This window comes from Astatotilapia calliptera, chromosome 1 (genome assembly GCF_964374335.1).
Source record: "Astatotilapia calliptera chromosome 1, fAstCal68.1, whole genome shotgun sequence".
NCBI classification, from domain to species: Eukaryota; Metazoa; Chordata; class Actinopteri; order Cichliformes; family Cichlidae; genus Astatotilapia; species Astatotilapia calliptera.
In genome coordinates, this window is record NC_137422.1 from 10,960,524 (window position 1) to 10,988,088 (window position 27,565).

The 27,565-nt window shown below is 40.1% G+C and overlaps 2 protein-coding genes across 4 annotated transcripts in view; one reads left to right on the forward strand and one right to left on the reverse strand.

The window, feature by feature from the left end:
* ddb1 (damage-specific DNA binding protein 1) overlaps window positions 1-8,896 on the forward strand; it is a 47,909-nt gene extending 39,013 nt beyond the window's left edge. Inside the window, exons 23-27 of the mRNA XM_026162014.2 lie at window positions 494-603; window positions 1,375-1,544; window positions 5,123-5,225; window positions 5,950-6,073; window positions 8,225-8,896. Coding sequence (XP_026017799.1) covers window positions 494-603; window positions 1,375-1,544; window positions 5,123-5,225; window positions 5,950-6,073; window positions 8,225-8,308 — 591 coding nt within the window. The 3' untranslated portion in view covers window positions 8,309-8,896. The remainder of the gene's footprint in view (window positions 1-493; window positions 604-1,374; window positions 1,545-5,122; window positions 5,226-5,949; window positions 6,074-8,224) is intronic.
* Window positions 8,897-26,382: 17,486 nt separating this feature from the next.
* tspan4a (tetraspanin 4a) overlaps window positions 26,383-27,565 on the reverse strand; it is a 162,799-nt gene continuing 161,616 nt past the window's right edge. For all 3 annotated transcript variants that reach the window (XM_026162126.2, XM_026162122.2, XM_026162116.2), the window contains one exon: window positions 26,383-26,941. In XM_026162126.2, coding sequence (XP_026017911.1) covers window positions 26,873-26,941 — 69 coding nt within the window. In that variant the 3' untranslated portion in view covers window positions 26,383-26,872. The remainder of the gene's footprint in view (window positions 26,942-27,565) is intronic.

The window sequence follows — 27,565 nt, forward strand, 5'->3', positions numbered from 1 at the left end:
CTTAATGTGTTTATCATCTCAAACACTAATTTTCAGTCATCTTTAATACAGCACGGTGATCTACTTTGCCAATTAGACTCCTATTAACAGTAAAATAGATGATAAAGCATTGTTTGGCTTATTGCTGGAGTTGTACATGATCTAGCATCCTTCATTTAAAATAAGCCAGTGAGCTCACAGTGCAAATACTTTGAGTTATATATAGTGTCCATCATAGACCCAGTTCAGGATCCTCTATGCGCATAATCAGCATGAATAGAACAGATTTGAAAAGCATTTTTCATGCCTTTGTATTCAAGGACATTTCATGTTGCTCGGGGCTTGAAACATAAAAGCAGTATGTTTGGAGTCAGCACTTCTTAGCTCATAGATAATGCAGTATCTACTTGGAGACAAGTACCACCTTTGTTTTGCCCAGGACCTCTCTGGTGTTTACTGTTTTCTCTGACATATCTTACGTTTGTTTGTTTTGTTTTTTTATTATTTGCTTTAGATTGCCCGTGACTTCAATCCTAACTGGATGAGTGCAGTGGAAATTCTGGATGACGACAACTTCCTGGGGGCGGAGAACGCCTTCAATCTGTTTGTCTGCCAAAAGGACAGGTGAGGAGGAGCAGTATAAACGGTGCCGTGAGTAGTTTTGCACATTAACGTGAATGATTCCTGTAAGCATTACGGCCCCATTACATTTTCCATTGAAGTCAACCATCAAAAAGTTTGTGTTAACTCCAACATTTATTCACTGAAAGCAGTATCATCTTATTAGGAGGGTGTTTTTTACCGTGAGTTGCACGGTACTTTGTAGAGCACCATCACTGGAGTGAATGTGATGCAGCAGCAATTGTCCTTGCATTTGTTTTGGAAGTTATCTCAGCGGTGAACTTTTAGTCACTCTGCTGCCTTTCTCTCTTTAGTAATTCTGCTATAAAACAAGTGTTGACTTTAAGGAAAAGTAAGAAAGATGTGATCTGGAAGTGAGTGTGCTACATTTATGTCCCAGCTTATTATCCGCCTTCTACATCAAGCTGGACCTCTCAATGCTTTTGACCTTTATTTTTGTGTCACATCTCTCTTCCTGTTGCTCTCCCCCGTTTCTCACCCTTTTATCCATTACTTCTCTATCATTCTCTGACCTTTTCTAACGCTTTTAATATCTCTACCCCCCTTGTTTTTTGTTTTGTTTAATCGATCAAGTCTGTCCCCCAATAATTTATTCTCCCTTAACATAATTTTCTCTTTGTTTTTGCACTTTATTTTTTCTCTCCTGTTTGCTCATACATCAACTCTTTTTCTCACATGTTTTATTCTTTATTGTTTGTAATCCCTCACTCTCCACCTTTTGCATTTCTCTCCCACCGTCCTTTCTCCGGTCAGTGCGGCCACCACAGACGAGGAGCGTCAGCACCTGCAGGAAGTGGGGCTGTTTCACCTTGGGGAGTTTGTAAATGTCTTCTGCCATGGTTCGCTGGTGCTGCAGAACCTCGGCGAGAGCTCCACACCCACCCAGGGCTCAGTGCTCTTTGGCACGGTTAATGGCATGATTGGTAAGTGCACTGATGACAAATGACAAATTGCTGTAAGCCTACAGCCAGTATTAGTTAGCATAGTTTAGCTTAGCCAGTATTAGTTAGCTTAGCTTCCCAAGACTGAGAAGAGGTGGAAACTACATGCCAAGTGACAAAGGTAACAATATTTAGTTCCCACTGCCTCTCGGTCTACACAAAGACAAACGGTGCACTGTTTCTTGGCTGGTAGTAGGAACTTCCTACTGTCCACTGGTTTCCTTGAACTGAGTGGAGGCTCCCAGCCAAGTAACTTTTCAGCATGTAGCACTCCAAAACTTTACTTTCACCTTGGCTTTTGTCCTGGTCAGACAAATGAGAGATAATTTGTTAATTAGTGGAAGTGACGGGAGGTAGATAGTTTTCAGAGCCAGGCAAGATTTATCCCCGCCCTCCTTGTTTTTCAGCCTTTGTGCAAAGATGCACTGAGAAGTCAGGGGCTCCAGTCATCTAACTGTTGGCTAAATCTGATTTTTAACTGCTGAAATTTCTCTTTTAGCGTTACTTCACCTAAATGGCAAAAATATGAATATTTTCCCACTCATTAGTAATGTCCAGTTTTATAGATTAGCATGGATTTATTTGTAGTAGCCACTGCTGAGAGTTTCCATCGTTATTCAATAGAGGATTGATAGCAGGAGTTATTCTGTGGTGTAAGATGTAAATAGAACAAGCTCATTTTAACCCTGTGTTTAATTTTAAAAGATAATAAAATGAAACTGTTTTTGGAAATACAGTTCATTTTAAATTTAATGCTGTCAAAGGTTAGATGTTGAGCACTTTATTGAATCTCCCTCTTCTTCTTCTTCTCCTTGCTACGCTCTTTATTGATGAACTGAGGAGTTGCTGTAGGTTTAAGAGAGAAATCTTCTCTCTTACTGGCTCAGGTGACTGGTCTGGACAGGCCAGTTTATAGCACCCAGGCTCTTTTCTTTTCAAGCAGTAAGGCGTGCATCATGAAATGCGCCAGGAAAGGACACAGTCTAAGAGGCAGCTTTTTTTTCTTTCTTTTTGTTTTTAACCAGTTCTAGTGAGATTCTCAATGTTGATCTTTTCACCTCTGTGTTTTCTGTGTTTTTGCTGATCAGCATATGTAGATGAATAATGAGAAGAATTCTACAAGTCTTTAGAGTTTTAATTTAAAAAACCTGGTTTCTCTTTCTTACTTATTTCTAGTGTTTTGAAATGTGATATGATATGATATACCTTTATTAGTCCCACAAGGGGAAATTTCATGAGGCTGCCGACCTATTGCACGCAGTGGCGTCGCCGTGATATTTAAGACAATAGCAGATTATTACAGCCAGGTGGTTTTTATGTTTTACAGAGCTGCATATTTTTTGTTGATCAAAAGCTTCAAAACGCTGCCTCCATTGCTCAGGATAAACCACAGGTATCTCTGTGAACAGTTTTCTAACAGATTAGGTAGGAAATTTAAAAAGAAAAAAAAAAAAAATCCGGTGAAAAATCTCACAATGACAGTCCTTTAGCAAATGACTGCTCTGCAGTGCTACAGTCACTGTCAGTGTTTTCATATTCCTCAGGCTAATTAGACGGTGCACAAATGTCTCCAAAGCCATTTCTTTAAAACTAATGTTTCCATTTGAGAAAGGAATAAGAAAGGAAAAGAAATCACAGTTTACACCTCATTACTCAGATTAAAACTAGTAACTTTCATCCTGGCAGTAATGAAGGCAGGGATGAAAAACGCGGAGGACACAACATTCAGACACAGCAGTATTTCACCCCTTGGTCTCCCAGAGCACATAATTTCCCCTCAGCACTCTCTCTGTGACTCCTGAAAAAGTGTCAGAAGAAAGTTTAACAGGATACGAGAATTTCCATTGTACGCTCCAGTTAAAGGTTTCCACAGGAGCTGGTAAACTAAAATGAGCTTCAGTGTCTAATGAAGATAAATACCTCTGCCAGGGTTATTGCTCTGAGATGTTTTGATTTATTAGACATTACTGGAAAGAAGCTGCAAGGCCGCAAGATTATTCCAGCCAGATAGCAACAAACAAGCAGATAAACTTGCAATAAACTTGTTGAAAACGGATAGTAGGTAATCTTAGATGGGAAGATTATTGTGATCGATTGAAGTAACGCGGGAGAGTCCATTATTTGGGAAAGGCAGAGCTTTAGGAACAGTCTTTCAATGCTAAATGTAAATTCTAAATATTTTACTTTTGTTATTAGTCAAATAGAGAATACTGGATGTTAGTATTTTCTAAGGAGTTGCGGAGCTTAATCAGTGTGATGAAGTTTAAAATGTTTTATTTAGTTTTTTTGATTCACTTTTAGCTAAACCTCCAAAATATGTTTTGTTCTAGCATGAGGCCAAAATGAATAAATTGTAGTTTTTATCTATTTATTCCTCTCGATTTAATTTTTTCCCCAACTTCATATATATATTCTATCTAAAAATTTCTGACTGTTTGTTAAACAAAACAAGACAACATGCAAATGATGAGCCATGAGTCCAATTTACATACAAGTTCCTAGAAGATCAGCAGGAGAAAATGCATATTCATTGGTTTTTTTCATCCAGAACTGTTGATGCAGAATGTGGTATTTGGGTGCACTGAGTTGCTGGCACTAATCCTCCAGTGGAAAAGGGAGAAGGAGAGGGTAGACTGATGATCAAAGACCTTTCATTAACCCTCTGATGAAGAAAAATAATGTGGCATTTTTTTTCTGCAGCTTTTATTTGGAACACTTTTATAGTCTCTCTGTTGCTCCACATCAGTCACAGCAACACAAAAAGCATATTAAATAGAATTTACTGTTTATTGACGCATACGGCACAGGCTTCCATCACATTGCCATACAGCGTATTCACTTTAGCATTTTTTATTAAACATAAAAGCGTTAAGTGCCTAATATCAAGTTGTTGCTCCAAGTTTTGTTTTACATTTTTATTTCTGACATTTCTCAGTCAAAGCTAATCAGATTAATAGATGATTATAGTAGTTAGTTGTTGCCCTGCTATCCTCCAGGCTCATGTCCCAAAGCACTTTCATGACTTTACAGACACAGAAATAAGTTCTGCATTGCACATCAGTGCAACTCTTTGTTCACAAGTTGCTTTTTTTTTGTTTTGTTTTGTTTTTTGTGGCAGTCAGTTTGAGTGCACATTACTTCCCCAGAGCGTTAGATTAGCCCACTCTGTGTGCCAGAACTTTAATTTGTAGCACAGAGAAGAGCGCACCACTCCCCCAAAACCGTGCGACTACAATATTTACAGCACAGTCGGTCTCAAAATGAGACCGTTTGGAAATCTTTTAAATTATTGAACTATTGAAATCATGCTTCTTTACACCCAACATAGTCCCAGCATACAAGCATGAAATTTGTATTAGGGAGATTGCAGTCACACTAATGATCTTTTGATTTATTAATTATACAGCTGTTATGAGTTTATTATGAATCTAGTCCTTAAAATTCTTCTCGCTGATGTGAACCCAGAAGTATTTCCCATCTGCTGCAAAAGACTGCCGAGGTGAAAATCTGTAACGCCTCCATTGTGTTTTTGACTAACGTGTGCGTGTTTGTGTGTTTAGGTCTGGTGACATCCCTGTCCGAGGGCTGGTACAGCCTCCTGTTGGACCTGCAGAACCGCCTCAACAAAGTCATCAAGAGCGTGGGAAAAATCGAGCACAGCTTATATCCTTTTTACTTTTATAGTACGCTTGCCATCTGTCAGAAAGATGGAGGTGAACTGCACTGGCAGCTGTGGTTTGAGAAGCGAGAGGAGTAATACTGTTTTCTTTTAATTAGCTTTGATTTGTTTGATAGATATTTCAAGTGTGCGAAAATTTGTATTCGGCTCCACAGGCTTTTGTCTCATCATTTGATTTGTATTTACAGCTTAAACTAAAGCAATTTAGCAGTTGGCAAAAGAAGTCTTTTGTGACTTATTTTATCATTTTTAAGCAAAACTTGAGCCACTTCTGATTTCTCTGATGTGAGGTTTTACTGGTTGCATTGATCTTCTACTGACGTACTGCGACGGCTTGTTTTTAGGTTTTAGAGCGCTGGTCAGACAAAACTAAGCTTAAGAAAATCTCCTCTGGTTTTAGGAAATTGTGAAGGGCATTTTTCTGTTTTTTAGATTTCATTGATTTGTCCAGGCATGTTAGTCTAGATAATACATTCCCCAAAGTATTATTAAGCATTGCACAGTTGTTATGGATTCAGCAGTAACGTGGTGACTCAACCAACCTTTTCTCTCTGGTCTTCTGAGCAGTGCTGCTTTTATTAGACTGCTTTCTCACTATAGTGAATATCTGTTGACTCGGCCTGAGGTAAAGTGTGCGTTATTGTACCGAAGGTGCTGTCCTCAGGCGAAGCAACTGCCTTGTATTGATTTTCCTTGACTGCGCTGCACCTGGAGGTCCTTCCACACGGAGCGAAAGACGGAGCAGGCCACGGGATTCATTGACGGGGACCTCATTGAAAGCTTCCTGGATCTCGGCCGGGCAAAGATGCAGGAGGTTGTCAGCACTCTGCAGGTAGGAGCTCATGTCCGTTCGGATCTACATTTAACCAGGATGGTTTTCAAGTGATGAGTAAACATTGTTACAAAAACATACCAACAGAGGTCTCTTTAGAGTCCGCTTGGTGTTTTTAGTGTAGTGATAACATGTTGTAAAACAAAATAGAAGTCATTATTCATCCCAAGCCAACAGTTTGTTGATGACTTTTCCCTTTATGACCTCTAGTTGAGTACAAGAAAGAGTTGTACATCCCTCGGTACTGTCATCACTGATTACACATAAAGTGTGGGCTGGCCTCTGCAAATGATTAGTCAGTATATTTAAGAAAGACATTAAACTTTCTGAACCTTTTGACTTTAGTCAGATTGCCTTTGTCTATAATTGCTGTTTTCCATCTGCCTCATTTGTAAAAGCTCATTGTTTTTATCCCACCAAATCTTTTCACTTGGATTCAAGTCTGCTAACTGAGATAGTCAGTATGCTCAGGATCCCCGTCTTCCTGGAACGTTCAGTGATTACCAAGAGAGCATCAGTTCCTCACGACAAACATTGCCAGCGCTTGCAGCTTGTCAGATTGGCCTCGTCAGTCTTATAGCAGCTCTAGTCCAATCTTAAACCGCCTCCCAAACCTCTGTCTTCACGTCTCTTTTCATATTTAAGTTGTATTATGTTCAAAAGAGCAGCGAGGCATCAGGCCCGTGCCTGTTTAGTGTTTAGCTTACAGCCTGTCTGTTCCTGCCTCCATCACTTTCTCCAGCACGTACCTGCCGGTAATATGGAGGCTCTTTCTCCACAGTTGTTTTGAAAGTCTGAGGCTCCTTCGGGAAATTTTACACTTTGTTCCCGGGTGTGCAGCTGTATCATAACTTTTAAAATAGGAACTTGAATTGCTTTGGAAATCTTGCAGGCAGTGCCATTTTGGTGTAAAGAAATACTTTGTGTTAGGTTTGTGAGACAGCTCTCTTCTCTATGGCATGTGTACTCAGCTCGAGTGCAGAGATGGACTTGCATCTATATCACTGAAGTAAATTCAGTGTTGTTCCCTCTAGTATAGTTGCATATTGTTATTAGTAAATTTCAAGTGAACAAACAAATATGAAAGCTGGTGTAATAACTGAGGTTGACAGAAGCCAACAGGTCCAACCGGAGCAGCTGGTGAAGAAGGATGCAGTTTGTATTTGTGGTTTTTTGGCTTAAAGCGACGCTGAACTTTGAATGACTCTTTGGACAGTTTTTATTAGCTGACTGGGAACTGGAAATAACATTCATAGCAGAACAGGTGGGAAAATAAATTTTGGCATATAAACAAATAACAATATACTGCTTTGTGTGTCTTCTTAGCCTTACTGCATTTTAAAAAAAAAAAATTACACTTTTAGCTGATAAACAAAGGCTGTTCCCTGTTTGCCTCCCGAGAGCAGCCAATAAAGACAGTCCACAGTATTTGGATGGTTTGTTTGCCAGGAGACGCCTGTTTAAAGCCAGGGTTCTGCTAAAGTTGGATCACTGCTATAAAAATAAAATATGTTAGCTGCTCACTGGTGTCTCTGTGCAACTAAAAATAGGTACACTAAAAACTGATTGCATATTTGATATAAAAAATTAAGCCTGCAACTAACAGTTTCTTGTTTTGTTTTTCAGCAGCCTAGCATCTTAATACGCTAAAAAGCCCATTAAAATCTCAGCTTTAGGAAGCTCAAGTGATGCCATCACATTTACTCTGTCCAAAGAAGACTCTGGAATCCAGTCTTATCCATTTTAGTCATTTTCGGACAAAAAAAAAAAAACATAGTCCAAGAAAAAAATGTAATCAGTTCTTTTGTGTTGTTTGCTTGCACTTTCATTGAAAGCCCATCATTTAAATCCCAGTAGAAAGAAGTTTCGGTTCACAGCAGGAAAACCCAAGAGCCTCTACAGGCAGCAGAAAGTGATGAAAAAAATGACACGGATTAAGTGCAATCATATAAAAAATAATAATAATAATAGATAAATAAAAAAATTGGCAGAAACTAAGCGTTGAGTAATTTTTTTCAGAAGCTTTTTAGATCATTTCATGTCCACTCAAGTGAAATAATAAATGCAGGTGAAGGAGTGAGGCTGAGTGGCACTGGGGGGGGGTTGTCTCAGTATTGGAGCCTCATAGCTCCAATTGTCATTCAATTTCAGATCGATGACGGCAGCGGCATGAAGCGTGAAGCCACAGTGGACGAGGTGATTAAGATTGTAGAGGAGCTGACAAGGATCCACTAGTTTCCAGTGGCATCGAGAGCCCCGCCGAGCGAGCGAGGGGACGGTCCCGAGGCGTAGTGAAGACGCTGACGAAGGGAACGGTTTGGTTGTTTTGCAGATATGTAAATAATTATAAATAAACAATGTGCGCATGGTCATCTGCCAGACTTCAATAATTTGTCACCTGTTGAGACCCTGAAGGTGCTACACGATGACTGTAGCACTCTTCATTTAGACGAGAGTCTCCAGGCAAAGTGCGTAGCATCCTGTCTGAACAACAGAAAGACCGAAGTGAAAACACTGGTCTGAGTGCGTGCGTTTGTTTGTGTGTGTGCGAGTGCGCGTGTGTGTGTGTGGAATATAAACAGGAAAAATCCAGAGATTTTCCTCACACAGAAGCTGTTCTCTGGGATGTTTGTGACAGTTTAAGGTTAGCTGATTGTCTACACCCCACCTTTTAAATGTGACTGCTTTACAGTTCCCAAGTTTATTCGTCAAGTCTGGAGTAAACTTGCTGTATGACAAAGAAAATAAGATAGATTTATAGATATTTTGTCTTTGTGATGTTTTCTTTGTTAATTCTAATAAACTTTGCTTTAGTACTCTTCACATCTTTATCTCCGGTTCTTGATTGTTGTCCAAACTCAAGCCTTGGTGCACTGCATCACTCGAGGTTACCGCTGTCAGTAATTAATGTAAAAGTCAATAATTAGAGTTACTCATGAAGACTTCTGCATACTAGTTTAAACTTCTTGCTTTTCATGGAGCTCATCTGGATTAACAAATCTAAAGTCTCTGCAGCTGATAGGTTTAATATGAGCCATTTACTTGCAAAGATGTAGACATCCCCGTTGTCTGTTATTTGTGGTTGGTGCTAACTGATAAAACACAATTATACTAATAACTTCAACTACCCATATTGAACATTACATGCACTAAACTGCATCATTTTGACATGTTTATCTACAGTTTAGCCAAAGTGCTGTGATCCTGCTGCTCTGAGCTTTAATAACTAAGCTTTAATTAAATTGCATTGGGCTGATGATGCAAACAGTTTTGATTCCAGCTTTTAAAATGGGAAAATGCAATTTCTTTAATTTCATTGTTTTGTTAAAAAGCGATAAGAAATAATCAGTTGAGATAAAATAATAATATCTTCAACTGAGTTTTTAAATGTATTTAAAGAGCAGATTCAAGATGAATCACAAAGTGCTTCACATCAAACAACACTAAAACAAAACATGAGACCGGGACTAAAATACCAGGATATCAGAGATTAATAGATAGTGCTGCTTAATTGTGCACATTGCTAGTACTTTTTACCTGAAATGGAGGGTTTTATAGTGCAGTATAAATACTTATAATTATGTAAAGAATCTAAAAATGTCACTGCTCGGCTGGCACGGCTCTTAACGTACAACTTTATAGCCTCTTTATTCAGGCGGCACTGTTTTTATTTAGGTTGCAAAGTTGAGTCTTTTCCCGTTTTTATATGTACAACTATTTAATATTCTTCCAGAAGGTGCCCTCTACGATCTCTGCAGTCAGCCTCGTTCATCAAATTAATACAGCTCCTTGGGTTTTATTTGCAGTTAATGCTGACTCGCTACTGTCAGCGCCACAGCCACAGTGAACTTGCCCCCCCCCCCCAAAAAAAAAAAGAAAAAAAAGAAAAATTGGTTTAAAAAGTGTTTCTGGGACAGTAAATCTGTTTGTGTACCGAGCACGCAGAGTCTCATCTGTGTTTCTTTATCAGACCTGCTGAAATTCAGAATGCTGCTGTGCATTGTATTCTCAAGCATCTCATTAATTTATGTCGTGTGCACATTCCTCTTCATCTTCAGTAAACAATGTCAGATTGGAATAAAGCAGCGTCTCCTGTTGAAGGTATCAAAGGTCTTACAGATGGAAATACTGCTGGGCTGACTGTGCACACCAGCCTTTTAGAAATGATTCTCTCCACTGAGATTTTGAAGGAAACTGGTCACTGACTGGCAGCGAAAGTCCACTGCCAATTCTCCTGAGCTATTTTTGTCCCACTGTCACCATCCAAAGGCATTTTTGCTCTGCTTCTGCCTCCATCTTCACACCCACTGTACTCTGAGTTCACTGGAGACCTCTGTACATGTCACAAAGAAATCAAATTAGAGTGCAGACATTAAAAATAATACGACAACTCAATATTTGTACCTGTTTTCACTGATGGGGGATTCAATTTTCTGTGATGGAAACTCATATCACTCTGAGTACTGCTGCTTTTTATTTTGTGTAAGTCACATGTTGTAAGTTGTGTGTATACACACTACACTGATGCCTTACCAAGGACATACCAGAAAGCAGGACACAGTGACAGCCCCCTATGTAACCGTGTATATCACAGCATTCATTCTTAATGTTAATGCAAGGTTTATAAAAAAGCACTCCAGGCAACATTGCTGTAAGATATTAAGCTTTAAAATGGTTAATGTGGCGCTTTGACCCAATGTTTTGTTCCACCGTTAAATAATAATTCCCCTTGTAGATCTCCAGGGGTGTGTCCATCCTCAACCCGAATGTTAACAAAGCGGTCAGCCCTCACTAAAAGTTTAAAACACACAAATATATTCTGAACTATTATGTCTGATCTTAAATATTTTAAGCCTTTGCAAACTTGCTTGCTTTCACATGTTATGTTAAAATACATTTATAACATGAAATATTCAGGACTAAAAGAAATAATCAGCCCTGAGGTTCAAGCGAAAAAACCAAAAAAAACATCGCCATGCATTTTTCATTGAAAACTCAGCTAATCCCTTTCAGACAACAGGGCAAAAAAAAAAACCCTGAAACAACCAAGACTCTAACGCTTTAAGGTGGCTGTGTAGAGCCCCATGGCTCATTGTATTTAGTAACTGAATGCAAGTTTTAATGATTTGTTTATGTCTAAAATCTGTCTCACTTCATCTCAGTTTGTATTAAATAATGGAGGCTTTAACCCCTAGCTGTTTCCACAAAGCCTGCATAATTACTCGCTTAAAACACATTTAAGAGTTTTGGAAATCTGTCACCATTAAACCATAAAACTGAAAGCATGACTACGTACGATGGCTTTGCATGTTTTGACAGCAAGTTCACCCCGTTTCCACAGAAAGAAAGCACACACTCCTTCACTTCTAAGGTTTGATGTATCAGGGCACATTCAAACATAAATTATGTAAAAACAACTTCAGATGAACAACCGCACATGACATACCACACCATGCCATGACTTATTTAACAAAAATTCATCCAAAATTCAGAAGTGCCGTGTGAGAAACCAAGTAAAGGAGGTCAGTTGGAGCCAGGTGCTGCTAATTAAATGTCTCTTATTAACTGATCATCAGCTATGTGAGCGCCTTTAAGAAAGGAGACGTGTTAGCAGTTTCCTGGATTGGAGTGTTTGGGTGTATCTTAACATAATGTCAAGAAGGAAAGACGGCAGCAGTGATCTTAGAGAAGCATGTGCTGCTTCCCATCAATCTGGGAAGGGTTATGAGGGCGCTTCTAAACAATTTGAAGTCCATCATTCTGCAGTGAGCAAGATTTTATTCACAAGTGGAAACAATTTAAGGCCGCAGCCAGTCTTCCCAGAAGTGCAAATTCACTCTAAGGTCAAACTGTGCAATGTTCAGAGAAACTGCAAAAAAAAACCTAAGAGCTCTCAGACTCAGACCTCAGTTAGCCTGTTAAATTCATGAGAATACAATTAGCGAAAGACTGAACAAGTAGCGGCTTTGTTGTGTTGCCAGAACAAAGCCTTTTCTCTGAAAAAAATAATTGCATCTGAACAAATATCATAAGACGTTTGATGCAGTGTCCTTTTGGACGAACAAGGCCAAATTGGAGACATTTGACTATGATGGACAGTGGCTAGTGTGGAGAAAACCGAACGCAGCATATCAGCACAAACACTTCATATCAACTGTCAAGCACGGTGATGGAGGGGTGATGATTTGGGCTTGTTTGGAGCCACAGGACCTGGGAACTTTGCAGTCATTGAGCCAGCTATGAACTCAAAGTCCAACCTGATTAAAACACTTTGATGGAACTTTAAGAGAACTGTGATTAAATGAATTCCTGCAAATCTTAACCATCTGAAGTAGCTTTGTAAAGATAAGAGTGAGCCAAAATTCCCCAACAATGATGCGAAAAACTGATAAAGGCATAAAGAAAATGATCATGGCTGCTAAAGCTGGATCTAAGTGTTTGTTAAATAATTAATGACATGGTGCAATGTGTCATGTGTTGTTCTTCACCTGGGGTTGTATTTAAATATGATTACAACTTTGTACAGTCAGGATTAACCTGCGCTGCTATCACTCAAACCTCTAGTGGAATTATTTTGTTAAAAAAAGAGATTTTTCTGTCATAAATTTGATTTGCATACATTTTTATGCAAATCTGAGACAGTCCAGCAGAAGCCTTGTGCTGGATTGAGGCTGATATGACCCTAATGCTATTAAGTGGGTCGGTGCTTTTTCTTCTATGGCACGTCTACTGTGTCATACGCTGCACAAAAGACTGCTTCCTTTGCCACCCAGCAGCACTGCATCATAGTTAAAGCAGAGGAGAATCAGTAGGCTAACATCACTGTGTTGACCTCAGACTTGTAAATCAAATACATTTGGATTTAGAGATGTCTTCATAAAACCCAAAGGAAGACATTTTTATCCTTTCCTAACATGCACGCTAAAATCAGCTCTTCAACTACAAAAGACACAACCTTAAAGCGGCACTGTTAAATATGTTACGTCCACAGCAGAAACGATTAGCATACTGGTGTGTAACATAAAAAGAGCTGCTTGTGATGATTAACCCATGTGTTTATCATGTTGACCTTAAAGCTCTGAGCAGGTTCTGGCATCTTTCAGCTAATGGTTTTAGTTTTAGAACAACAGCAGCTGTTTTTCTTTTTCTGAGAAAAGTTCCACTAATTCTATTTTGAAGGCTCGTCTGTGAACTCTGAACTCAAATTACTATAAATAACACCAAGCAATACGCAGCAGAAAAAATAACCAAAAGAAACGTGTATGTGGCTTGTTAGCCCTTTCTCCCTTCATGTACTCTTTCTAACCCGATGATGGGTTTCAAGCTGCATACAAGGCCTCCTGCAAGGCACTGCCCATCACTGATGGGTGATATTCTTTCACGTATCACACTCTCCTTTAAATGGGTGAAGGTCAATCATGTAGAACCACCTCTGGCAACTGTCCATTACATCTGCACTCTCATATCATAAACTTGCAGCTTTGCTGGAGCAGCTGGGAGGCTCAAAGAGATAATTTCATTTCAGATTTTTTGACATGTGGTTATCTGCTGATTCTAAACAGGTGTACTCAGAGAGGAGCCCTGCAGCTCTGTTTCGGAGGGCTGACTCTTTTCACTGAGAAGTTTTTCGCACCTCCGCTTGGTCTGGCCCCCAGCTACATATGGCCGCTCTTAATCCCACTGAGCCAGAGCTAGAGAGCCCCCCCCCCCCCCCCCCCGGCCATTCCCGGTGCCAAAAGTGACTGAGTCTTTGATGTCGGTGCCCCCGGCTTCAAAACATCCCTCCCAGAGAGCTTCAGCAGACTCCTCGAGTGTCATAGTTTGATTAAATTGCTAAAGCACACTTTTAGTTTTAGTTTTTAGTCCTTACTCTTAGGTTACCCTTGCTGGTCTCTGTAGTTGTGAGTCAGGAACACATACTACATTTCTTGGATCAATACACATTTAGTTCATTAGGGAATCTTTAAAGTGTGATATATATATGTGATTTTCCCAAACTGTGACTCTGTAGTAAAACAAAACAAAACCCCATCATCCAGCACCAACTGTGTGGCTTAGTGATCCATTTTTAACGTTTTCTTGTGCAACAATGTTTCCATAAATGAAAAGTTCTATAATTCAACCTCTGAATAATATAAGAACCCTCTCCATGAAAATCCCTCCAGAGTATAGGCAGGAATAAAACTGGTGAATTTGTTGCACGCAAGTGAAGATTTCTAACTCAGGGTGGGGGAAAAATAAAATAAATATAACTAATTCTTGAGATTTGCTGCCTAAGAATTATGAACAATAACTGCATATATCTTCAGGCGGTGTCTAAAGTCTTTAAGGCACTAATGATGTTGCATTAGGCGGTAGACCTGATAACTGCCACTAATAGTTGGATGGAGAATTATGTCAGGATTGTCTCTTGAAAGAACACGTGAGGTTTCTGTAGAAATGACAGCAAATGTTCTACACAGACGTCCCGGTCAGATTCTTCAGACTTTATGATGCAGCAGTTCAATGATCTACAAATTTGGGTTCTCACAAGAGAAAAGTTCATTGAAAAATAGTAAGAAGTGATAATGGAGGTGTCCCTTCTTGTTAGTCAAACTTAAACATGTGAACCTTTTCATTCCCGCTGCCAATACCTCTCCACCTACACTTTTCCAGCCTCAGGTTGGGAAACTCTGCACTGCACCTGAGTTTGAAACCCAGTTTGAAACCACCAAAACATTTTCGTGTGATTTTCCTTTGACAGCTCTGCACGTTTTTGCACCAGCTGCCTTTCATATTGTGGTTACTCGTGTCTCCAAAAAAAGCCTGATGTCTTTGTCACAGATTCAAGCAAGCGGGACTCCACACTGTCCCCAGATAAACGTGTTTCCCCCTCCAGCGCACAACTGGACTATTTTATGGACTCTAAACAGCATGGTTAATGCTTTCGACCCTGGCAGGGAGCCCCTACTTTCTGGCACATAATTTATTATTGCCATTCCTGTCCTGCTGCAGCTGAGGGGCTGTCGTGCCCCGTTTGTTGTCTCCTTTCTGCAAGCTTGTGATCAGAGCTGTTTTGTTCTTTGTCCTTTCAGCATTTCCGTCTTACATCCCAGTCCAGGCCCAAGGTATCTTGTTTGCCGGAATACGAAATGAATTCCTTCCAGGTGTAATTTTGAAAAATTTCAAATGTCAAAATACTGAAATAATTTCTCATTGTGTTGCTGGGAAGAAAAAAAAATGTGCACTAATACTTTTAGATTTTTTACACCCTGCAGAACTATTGTGGAATTGGATTACTAGAAGATTGCAGTGTTGCTTTCCTCTCTTGCCTTTCCAATACCACAATTATCCGTAATTGCGTAGGAAGATGGAGACGTGTGCGAACGCTGACAGGGTGATGTGAAGATTTCAGGCAAATGCACGGAACACATGATAGCCCAACTCAAAAGGAACGATGAGTGCTCCTCTGTGTACTAGTGATAAGAGCAGCCATCTCTTTCTTAAATTAGAGGCAGAAATGAGCACAGCTTACGCCGTGAAATTACACTGAAGATAAAATTTGATGGAAAACTGTTCTTGAGACCACTAATGCACGCCCTGCACAATCATTTCCGCCCGATTGTGTTAATGATGCAGTGCCTCTAATCGCGTTAACTTCAGATGGGACTGGTTTTGATGCTCGGGTGTACTGCATGAAATATTCAAATTGAGGTGCCCTACATTAGGCAGCAAATCTTTTTTTTTTTTTTCAGTTTATTTATTTATTTTTAGTTGACTGGAGGCAAGTGTCTGATAACACCGATTTTCTCTGATAACCATGCGGAGATTGTAATCTGGTAGTAGTCGTGCACTCGCTCAACAGCAGGGAGACAAACAAGAATCACACAGCTTCCTGTGGCGTTGGCTTTGTGTTCATGGCTGCAACCAAATTGTACAACAACAACAACAACAATAAAAAAGAAAAACTCCAGAAAACCCTAAGAAGGCTGAGTTTTCAGCAGCTTTAGCCCTCCACTGATTGACTGACTTTCTGATTTCTGCTTTATTATTCAACCCGAGAAGGACGCGACTGCTCATTCACATTTCAACATTTTTGTCAAGACATGTCAGCAAACTGGGGCATTAGGAGAAACGCTGTGGAAGCATCAAAGCTGGCATGACTTCTCCACCGGGAATCTTAAATGTCTGCACACATTTTCATTTTCGTCCATGCACTCATCGAGGTGCTGCAGTCTAAACAACCCGGTGGAGACGGACCCTGCCTGCTCTGCAAATAAGACAATTCTATGAATTCATGTCTAGGAATTATTTTTTGTGACAAAAGCTGTGACCCCTTCTCACTTAAGGGTATATAAAAGTTTAACATCTGCCTTAAATTGTGCATGTGAGCCTGCTTGCACTCAGCTCAAGGGTCTCCTTAAACGTTTATATCAGATGGAAGGCAGTACTCAAAAACCTGAAGGTGCTCTGCTCATCAGCTAAGTATGCCAAACCTTTATGTAAATGATCTCTGAACCACATCATCTTAATATGTGAACAACAGGAAGTGAAGCTGAGACACATTTTAAGCCACAGAGCGACATGAAGAAAGTTTTAACCGCTTGCGACAGAGGAAAAGTTTGTTTTTGGTTCATCTTATATTGATTCTGTCGTCTGACCTCACTGCAGGATTTTTTTGGTGGGCCACTGGCAGTCTGTGCCGTCTCCAATTTATCTTCTGACACAGGTTAAAAATAAATAACTAAAATAAAGAAGTGCTTCAAAGATGTGTGGTTCTGAAATGGGAATCTCAGCAAATTCTTTAAACTGGAAGCTAAATTATATTTGATCTTTCTGTTCAAAGACAATCATTTAGACATTTCCAAGCTCCCTGCTGTCTGTAACATCCACTGTGTTCAAGGAACAAGAGAAAACTAGAAAATCCACTTACGTTAGTCAATCTATGCTCCTGTTACTGTATTTGTCACAAATTCAATTCTGTTCTATTTATATAGCACCAAATCACAACAGCAGTCAAGTCAAGGCACTTTGTCATAAGATAAAGAGAGAAAAGCCCCAACAATCAGATGACCCCCAGTGGGCTTGCACTTTGAAATAGCAGGAAAGAAAAACTCCCTTTTAAGAGGAAGGACCAGGCTCAGGGTGGGGGATGGGTAAGAGGCGGGACAAAAAAAACACACTAGGGAAGCGAGCAAACAACTAATGTTTAAGTGCAGAGTGCTGTGTGAACATATGAGAGTAGTAACAAGAGTAAAGAAGAAACACCCCCAGCAGCCATTGCAGAGTAACTGAGGGATAATTCAGAGTCCAGTCGTAACTATAAGTTTTATCTAAAAGAAATGTTTCAACATTAATCCTAAAAGAGAGTGTGTCTGTCTCCCCAATCCAAACTGGGAGCTATTTCCAAAGAGGGGCCTGAAAGATGAAGGCTCTGCCTTCCATTTTACTTTTAAATACTCTGCCTCTGAGAGTGAAGTGCTCTGTTTGGATAATAAAATACTATGAGGCCATTAAGATATGATAAGGCCTAATTATTCAAGACCTTGTATGTTAAGAGAAGGTTTTTAAATTCAATTTTGGACTTAACAGGGAGCCAAATGAATAGAAATACTGTGCATTTCTTTGTAATCTGATATTATTTACCAAACACAAATGTCTGCTAATGAAATACGTAAATTATTTAAACTGCTTTTTAAAAAATGACATTTTACAATGTGAGGGACATATATTCTTCTGTGCAGAAACCCCCCAGCTCTTCATTTGTCGCCACTCGCCAGACTTCTGCCGTGTCCTTTTAATGCACCGGGACAGTATTATCAGTGCTGGCATCACAATTCAGCATAAAGAGAGGAAGAGTTGTTCTGGATTGTAAACCAGAGTTTACAAAAAGCCCACATTGTGGAAAAGCAATTGGAGCAGTATTAAAATAGTCAGTGCTGTGTGGTTTGTATTTTCTCACTCTCAGCTTGAGAAATGTAAAGAAAAAATTACTGAAGCCAAAGTTATTTTCTGCTGCTTACAAACTGCGCTGCAATCTGGTATGTCAGTTGATCAGTGGCGATTTAAAGGACCCCAGCCAGAGTTTGATTGATGACCACATGCAGGGGAGTTTGCTAGGTCAAACTTTTTACCTCACATGGCTGGTTTAAAGTCTGACCACACAGATTTTGTTCACTGAAGCACAAGATGGGAATAAATACTTGGAATTATTTAGAATTTGAAGCCTTTTTAAAGTCGTCTCAATGAGTCAAAAACCCTGTGTTACACAATAGGATAATGCATACTGTATGATCACAAATCACAATACACAGAGACACTACTACATGTGGAATGATGCAGATGTTAACATGCTCACATAGTCAAGTGTATTCGCTCATCAGCCACTTCATTAGGTACACCTTGCTTATACTAGGTTCCCTTCACGACTGCATTAATTCTTCATGACACGCATTCGTCATGGTCCTTCAAACATTCCTCTGAGATTTTGGCTCATGTTGACACGATAGCATCACAGAGTTGCTGCAGATTTGATCTCTCACCACATCTGAAAAGTGCTCTGTTGGATTGAGATCTGATGAGTGTGGAGCCCATTTACAGGGAGTACAGGGAACTCACTGCCATGTTCAAGAAACCAGTTTGAGCTTAGTGATAACATCCTGCTGGAATCAGAAGATGGATACACTTTAGTCACGAAGGGATGGACTTGATGAGCCGTGACACTCAGTTAGGGTGAAATATTTAAACATTTAAGGGGCAATAACTTTGCCAAGAAAATGCCCTCACCATTACATCCCCCACCAGCCTGAACCATTGATACAAGCCAGGATAGATCCACGCTTTTATGATGTTTGCACTGGGTCAACTGACTCTTTTATCTGAACGTGGCAACAGAAATAGAGACTCATAGGTAACCTTTTTCCAACCTTCTGTTGCCCAGCTTTGGAGAGCCACAGCAAACTGGAGCATCAGTCACCTGTTCTTCGCTGACTCAGACCAGCCCAACACCAGCAAACATGCCATGTTCAGAGTCTCTTGCTTGATTTGAACATCAGCACATTGGCCATGTCTGCGTGGCTAAATGCACTGAGTTGCTGCCATGTAATTGGCTTACTACATATCTGTTTCCCAATGAGCCATGACAGTGAGCCATGATGCACAATATCCAGATACAGTTATGAGCTTTCAGCGGCTGCAGTTAAGTTGTTTTTATTAAATATAAGCCAACCCCTTCATGATAAGGGAAAATATCAGATACACGTAGTAGATTAAATCAGTAATTTTCAATGAAATACTATTATAAGTGCCGTCTTTCCAGTGAATCAGTTAAATTTGTTATATTCGCCTTTTTCTTTTCCATGACAGCTATTTTCAATTGGGCCAGCTGGGAAAGCACAGGTGAGCAAATTTCATTCATGGTGGATCAGTTCCATCGAGTGTCTCGGAGAGCTGTGACACAGAGCCAGCATACACAATACTAAGACGCTGGAACAGGCTCAATGAAATGAAATGCAGTCATTTTTAATATTATCAGTTACACCTGTGCTTTTGCTGTGATGAGATGCTGCTGTGGGGGAAAAAAAAGGTCTAGGCACCCTGGCCAACTGGGACTGCTGTCATAGTGAAGTGGAAATGTCTGGCAGGTATGAGGCTCAAATGTGAGGCAGGCAACATCACAGACAGCGAGAAGCACTTTAAAATGATAACACACACACACACAAATACACTAGACGAGTTAGCATCAATAATAAATGTTAGTAAGGAGTCGCTGAATTTCTAGCAAAGATGTGTAAATAAAAATCAGCGATCAGAGAGCAGTATTAACAAATGAGGAGGTTCTGATTTATTCATAAATATCTGTGACTCATCAAACTCACCACTTTCTTCATGAATCATGAACTGGCACAGAAATTATATAATAATGACTTTTTTTTTTTCATTAGTCGGTGCCTCAACATCACTTTTGTACCCCAGAGTCAAGTAATACATCACAGTGAGTTGACGCTAAGTGTTACCTAATTACTGCTCGATTATCTTACTATTATCATCCCCTGTAGGAATGTGGATGAACTGGAACATCAGCTGTGAGCCAGCGAGTGAAAGTGGGCCATGATTGGGCCAGAAGTAGCATCTCCCCCTGCAGCCAGATTCTAAAATAGAAAAGCAAATGGAGAGCCTCCCAGAGGAGTGGAGGATGATGCAGCAGCAGGTTATTTCTTATGGTTTTGGAGCAAGATCATATGTAGGTGTAATGTTTGGGTGAATGAATGCCGATGTGAGATACAGAGGATCCTAATCAAATCACGTAATCGTGGAGGTTTTTTTTTTTTTTTTAACACTTTGATGCAACACATTTTAACATCTGGCACGCACAACATTTAATTCAATTCAGTTTTATTTATATAGCACCAGAGCAGAACAAGAGTTGCCTCAACGTGCACTATATTCTTAAAAACAAACAAAACAAACCCTAAAACAAAAAACGCCTGTTTTATTTAATTATTAATTTTTAAAGCTTTAGTTTTTCACTCTGTCAGTTTTCTTTTTCTTTGCAGTTTGAGGATAATGATCACCACCAAGGTTAGAATACTTTCTAGTTTCTGTATGGTTGGAGGTTCTGAGCCATTTTAGGCAAAAACATTCAATAGTACAGAGAAAACCCCAACAGTCTTGCACTTGGTCACAATGGGAAGGAAAAACTCCCTTTTAACAGGAAGAAACCTCCATCTGCAGCCATCTGCTGCCATTGGGAGTGAGGGGACAAAAGACACCCTGTGCTGCATCATATTAGTCTGTTTTGGATTTGCATTTTTAAGAATTTAACAGCCTGAAGTTAAACTTCATTTATCTTACTTTGTTCTCTGGTGATAGAATATTTTGGATTGTGCCTCCTCTTTCTTGGAGGAAACTTAGATAAAGGTGTCAGAGTCTGGCGGAGGAAGACTGTATGTATTGTGAAGAGTGGACCCAAAATACAGACTCCAAGGAACAGGGAACAAAACTTGAATGTTAACAAAAAGCGAGCTGTTTAATATGGCTGGTAAAAAAGGTACAATCAAAGGGCAAGGCAAACTGAAGTAAAACTAACATTAACCTAAACTGGGAGAACTAAACAAACAACAAGAAAAACCTTGACATGAAACTTGGAAGCATGGCGTGGACAACTGACGACCTGACAATGACACACTGAAAACAGAGGACCTAAATACACAGGAGGTGATTAGGGGAAATGGGAAGACATGGAGGAACAGCTGACTGACATGAGCCTAATGACAGGACAAGGGAAGTGAAACTACATACAATGAACAAAGAACACACGACTCCTTCAAAATAAAACAGGAAACACGAGACAGACATAATACAAACCTGATAACATAAGACACACAGCATGAAACACAAAGGGTGAGGGAAACTTAAATACAGGGGAAGAAAACACAAGGAGTCGAATAACCAAATGAACTTTGCTAATCTAATGAACTTAAACATAAACAAAATGCAAATAAACTAAAACTTAAAACGCTGGGTCAACAGACCCAGGAACATGACAAAAGGTTGGTTTCTCTAAGTGTGTGACAAATACAAGGACTTCCTTTTGCTAACCAAATTAGAGACGCAACTCACGCTGGTGAGAGATGGCCTGGATTGTAGTCATTTTCTCCCACTTTGAAAAGGCCATCCTGTTTTATCACCTCAGCGGGGACTCAAGGATTTCGCTCTGGGAGCGAGACAAGAGGATTGAGGGGTGTAGGGAGCAAGCACACAGGTATGTTTTATTGATCAAGCACAAGATGGGAGAAAGTCCACGAACATGAGCGTGAATAATGCATGTGAAGGTTTGGGGGGGGGGCAGAAGTGCTAAAATACTGAGGTGAATTTGTGAGGAAACAGGGGGACGAGGAGGTGAAGAGGCATTGGGGTTTGGAGAAGGCTTGCTGTGTTGAAAGCAACCACATTTCTCTGCTAATGGAACTGGCACGTCGCACCACGCTTGTTTTAGCATTGCTACACACACCTGTGGGCTTTTTGCAGCTGCTGATTTGTCACTTTCTTTGTATCCAGACTATTGCAGTCTGACTGTGGACAGAATGTGACACAATGGGCTTCACAAAAACCCTTGACTCTACTACACAGGTGCAAGAAAGTGAAAGAGGCACACACACACTAAAAAAAACAAGTGTTTTCTGTCTTTTTGATCACATGTCCCTCATCTGATCCTCTGACGTGAATTTGTAGTCATTTTTCATTTATTTTTGTGTGTTTTTTCCAACTGAAACCTCAAAAAAGGGCTGTCTATCCCCTGATTTATTTTGTTTAAAGTTTTAAAGATTTAGTTTTTGGAATTTAAACCTAGCTCAGCATGAACCTTGCTTTTACACTTTACCAACACACTGTCTTTTCTTTTTCGTTGCGGTTTGAGGATAATGATCGCTACCGGGGTTAGAATATTTTCTATTTTCTGTATGATTGCAGGTTCTGAGCCATTACAGGCAGGGAGCGGGAATTTTAATATCCACATTGTTTGTTGAAATAAGGTTTCAGCCGTGGCTGCTTTCTTTCACCGAAGGACCGAGGACTATAATTTTCATGTACTGTTTGCATTCATTGTTGGTCCAATAAAACCTACAAAAACAAGGTAATAAAGGTCCAATGTTTATAACTGACAAAGCTGAAATCAATATGTAAAAAATCTAGGGATATTTGTTTTGATATTAGTGAGCTGAGGAAATTCCCACACATGTCTAACCAATTTAACAACATCTTCGTTCTTGTAAGAGCAAGTCAGGCAAAATGTTAAGGAGCGGCTGTGTGCAAGCAGGAAAAGGACCCAAAGTGCAGACTCCGGAGACAGACGTGAACTCAAAACAGCTTTAATGCTGAACTCAAAAAATGTAACAAAACTGAGACTCCAAAAACCAAACTCAGGCAAACAGACAGAACACACAGCATCGTAAACGGTAGATCACAACACAGGCAAACTGAAACACAGGGCTTAAATACACAGAGGAGTAATCGGGGAATGGGTAACAGGAGGGAAACACAACTGGAGCAAATCAGGCCTAACGAGACAAAGGAAGCACAACCAGAAGCATTTACATGAGACAAGGACTTTCAAAGTAAAACAGGAAACAGAACACAGACTGAACTTACAGACATAGACTCACAGGCAGGCACTGCAACAGAGGGAACAGAGACGTGGGACCAGGGCAGACACAGAGACATAAACCATAAGATAGAACTCTAACAAAGAAACCAAAGACTAGAAATGATAAATGATATAATAAACTCAAAACACTGGGTCAACGACCCCGGCATCCTAACACACAAAAAAACAAACAAACTCAAATACAAGCCCAAGATATGAGATCTTACTGTGGTCCACTGTTTCCAAAACCGCAAAATTTTCAAACTTTACTCTTACATAACACAGAATCCCGAACCGCTGTGTGCTGACACCATTCTGAGTCTCCTTGTATTCTCATATGTATTAAATTTCTTATTGAAATGTCACATTTGCGTGTCTTTGACATCCTATCAGTATTATCGGTGTCCTTGCTGGATAGTTAAGTTCAATTACATGTTCTAGAAAAATGGAAGTGCTTGTTGAAAGTGTGCTTTGTATGAGATTTACTTGAAAATGCTTCAGTTTAACAGGGATATACCACATGAATAATAAATGTGTGAATGTGTGAGTGAAAGCTGCTTCTGTCTCTATGTGGGCCATGGGATTGACTTGTGATTGTTCCATCGTGTTTCCTGTCTTTCACACATTGCATGCTGGGATCCAACACCGCTACTGGAGTGCATACTTTTGACATAGTTCTCATGCACTATTTATGTGTGAAAAGCAAGCAGCAACCTCCAGGGCTGGAAAAACAAAAGCTGCAGTTCCTCTAATGGCCACTAGAGGCTGACTCCAAAAGCAAGTGAGTCAGTCATCATAGACTTGCATGCTGTTACAGCATGCTACAGAGATAATTTTGGTCTCTGTGGCTAATTTTCTTCTTCATAATGTTAGAACAGAAAGTCAGGATTATGTCTTAGGGCTCATCTCCCCTAATTAGAGACATTGAACTGAACCTCTAATATGGTGCTTATCACTCTTGCCCAGATATTGGGTCCAAAAGTCAAATGTGGTGATGGCAAAAATGCTAATCTTGAGGCTTCAAAGTGAGGAGGGATCACTCAGTGATATCCTAGCTAATAATGTGTAAAACCCCATCTTTGCTTTCAGAACTGTCTATATGCTTTGTGGCATCTATTCCACAAGAGGCCGGAAACAATCCTCACCAGTCTGAAGTGATGTGAGCTTTGTATCATGATACGTTATCCTGCTGGAAGTAGCCACCAGAAGATGGTACACTGTGGTCCTAAAGGTCTGGCCACGTGCAGCAATGAGATTTAGTCTTTGGTGTTTAAACACTGCTCAGTTACTAACCTGGGCCCAAAGTGTGCTAAAGGAAATATGCCCACCACCAATACACCAACAGCAGCCTGGATTGTGGATACAAAGCAGCATGTATTCCTGCTTTCATGTTGTTTAGACTAAAATTCGTACCAGGCAACATTTTTCTGTCCACCCTCCTATTGTCCAATAGGAGATTGTTCTGTTCTTAGCTGCCAGGAGTGGGACTTGGGGTGGTCCTTTGCTGCTGTAGCCAAGCTGCTTCAATGTTCTGTTTTCTGCATTCAGAGATGCTATTCTCCATACCTTGGTTATAATTTGAGTTAGTTTAGCTTCTTTATGAGCTGGAAGCAGTCTCGCTTTTCTCCTCTGACATCAACAAGGCATTTTTGCCCAGACGACTGCCTTTCACTGGATATTTTCTCTTTTTCAGACCATCTCTCTAAACTCCAGAGAATGCTGTGCCGGAAAAATCCCCGTATATCAGCAGCATCTAGCACCAAGGACCATGCCACGTTCAAAGTCACTTAAATCACCCTTTCCCCATTCTGATGATCACTTTGAATTTCAGCAGGTCACCTTGACCCTGTCTGCATGCCTAAATTTATTGCTGCCATGTGATTGGCCGGTATATATATATATATATCAGTAATCAGTGAATATTGCTGTACATTCATATCAATTGGTAAAATAGCAAGAATTGTAGTATTTACATGCCATTTATGTGAACTTGGGGCAAGTAATGCACGCTCAGGTCCATTACATGGATGCAAATGGAAGAATGAAAAGCGAGCCATGACAGGACACCCAGTTCTGACATGCATTAAAAGGTCCACAATATACATTTTTGTCGCGGTATTACTTAAAGATTTTATTTCTTCTCAGAGCCTTAATGCTATCTTTAAGTTCAGCTTCTTCCTCTCTGTAAAATAGTGCCCGTTTATGCCTCTCAGGTGCAACCATTATCTGCAACTCTCTGGTGGGAAAGTGGTTTAACACTAAAAGCTGTTTTGAAGATATCTCCAGAATCGTTAAAGGCTCTGTCAGTTTATTGCATTTCCTATTTCCAACATTCCCATAATCCTGTACATATATGGTAAAAGAAACACTTGTGTATATGTCTGAAAATGGTCCATTTGGATTCATATGAAAACAGTAATGAGGCCTGTAGCTCTACCTAGCTGCTGACTGTAATTTCTTGGGTTGATTTCAGGAGGGCTATTTCCACATATTTGATAATGTTAGAACTTTTGCCCTTTGAGGTCATGACTTTGTAATTAAAGAAAATAAAAAGAAGCAATGGACCAGAAATCACAATGAAAGCAAAAAAGACTTCCAGCACCTGCAGCACTTTAAATTACAGATGAAAACAAGTCTTAAAGCGTTTTCCCCCTTTGGGGTTATTTAATCAAAGGCTGTCTCTGGTGTACACACTCGGTGTATTTCTTGTATTATAGTTGACGGTCCAAGGTGAGGAGAAAAAAGGAACTTAGGGAGTCATAAAAGGGCGAGAGGAGACTTTAAAGATGAGTCTTTGTCATTGGTGCGTTGATTGGTGCTGGAAGGGAAATTGCCCCAGGGCAGTCTCAAGGCTCCTTCTACTGTACTGTTCATTTAAATTCCTCCTTTTATTCCCGTGTCTCATGAAAAACTCCAGCCAATAAAAAAATAAAAAAGTCACAAGCTTCAGACTTGGTCACAGGTTTCATTAAAGTATCTAATTAATGCCTGATTAGTTAGGCGCTACAAAATGTTTTAATGACTGCAGTGTGCCGTGGCAGAGAGGCCAAATTAACAATTTTACGTGGCATTTTTTCCCTTTTATCCATTATTGCTCATGTTTAGTATCCAGGATACCAGGCAGAAAAAAGCATGACTACACATTAAACCAGAATGGTGTTTTCTGTTAAGGAATGACAAGATAAGGTTGAGCCAAAACATTTAATACACATCATTGCAGGAGACATGCACTTAAAGCACTTTACACAGTGCACACTGCTCAACTGTAGCTCTCGTTTTGAAAACACATACAAACCATAAAATAATTTAAAACCGAAACACAGATTTTAAAAAAGGGGTTACACTGGATTTTGTTTTGTTTTGTTTTTTATACATGTTCGTAATACTGTTTCATAAAATGTATCACAGAAATTAGCTTTCGACAGCTTTCGAGCAAACCATAGGAACTCAGGTATTACACTGACACTGTGCTTGTTGATAGTTAGCAAGAAAACTGACCGGTGACATCCAAGAGCGAATGTCACAGAGAGGACAACCGCTGGAAAGAAGAGGGGGAAGGGGGAGCAGGTGGAGAGGCAGGGAGAGAGGAACGAGGAGAACAGGGTGGGTCTATGGCCGTTCCTCTCTGATGAATAACAATCCAAGTGCGCCAAAGGGTGGAAGGGAAGGGTCGATCGCTAGGCGTAGAAGGTCTCCACTTTCACTGCCTGACAGAACATTGTCATGGAGAAGACCAGACCCAGGATCTGCACAAACACAACAAAAACAGGCCGGCCATTAAAGGGTTCAGAGATCTGGGAGTGAAATATAAAAGGAACTTTTCATCTCACTTTTTGGATCGCTGTGTACCTGCTCAACCATACATGACAAAAAGATATTCTCCCACTGTTACAGCGAACTCTTAGTGTAGCTAACTTAACTTATTGGACAAAGGATGGTGAAGACAGAGCTGCTAGGGAAGAGAGAACGATCACAGATCACCTAGAGGGTTCCTGTGACAGAGAAGGATGCTAGTAATAGACTGAGGAGGCAGATGTGATGATTCGCTGTGGCGAGCAGCTGAAAGAAGAGGAAGTGTATCTCTGATAATGATAAGGAGACAGTCCCAACACTCAAATAAGTGTAAGATATGTTGGCTAAATACTCTGCTTTATCTTTTTTAAGTAAGACAAAAACAGAGGTTGAAAGTCAATATCACATATCGGTTATAATATGCTTATTCAGGCACCTTTTCCACTCACTGTGTGCTTTTACACCTCTCTACATTTAATCATTACTTATTATTAATCTCTGGCTCGCTTCCACAGCATGTCTTTTGTGCTGTCTTCCTCCCCTCACCCCAACCGGTCACGTCCAGTGGCCGCCCCTCC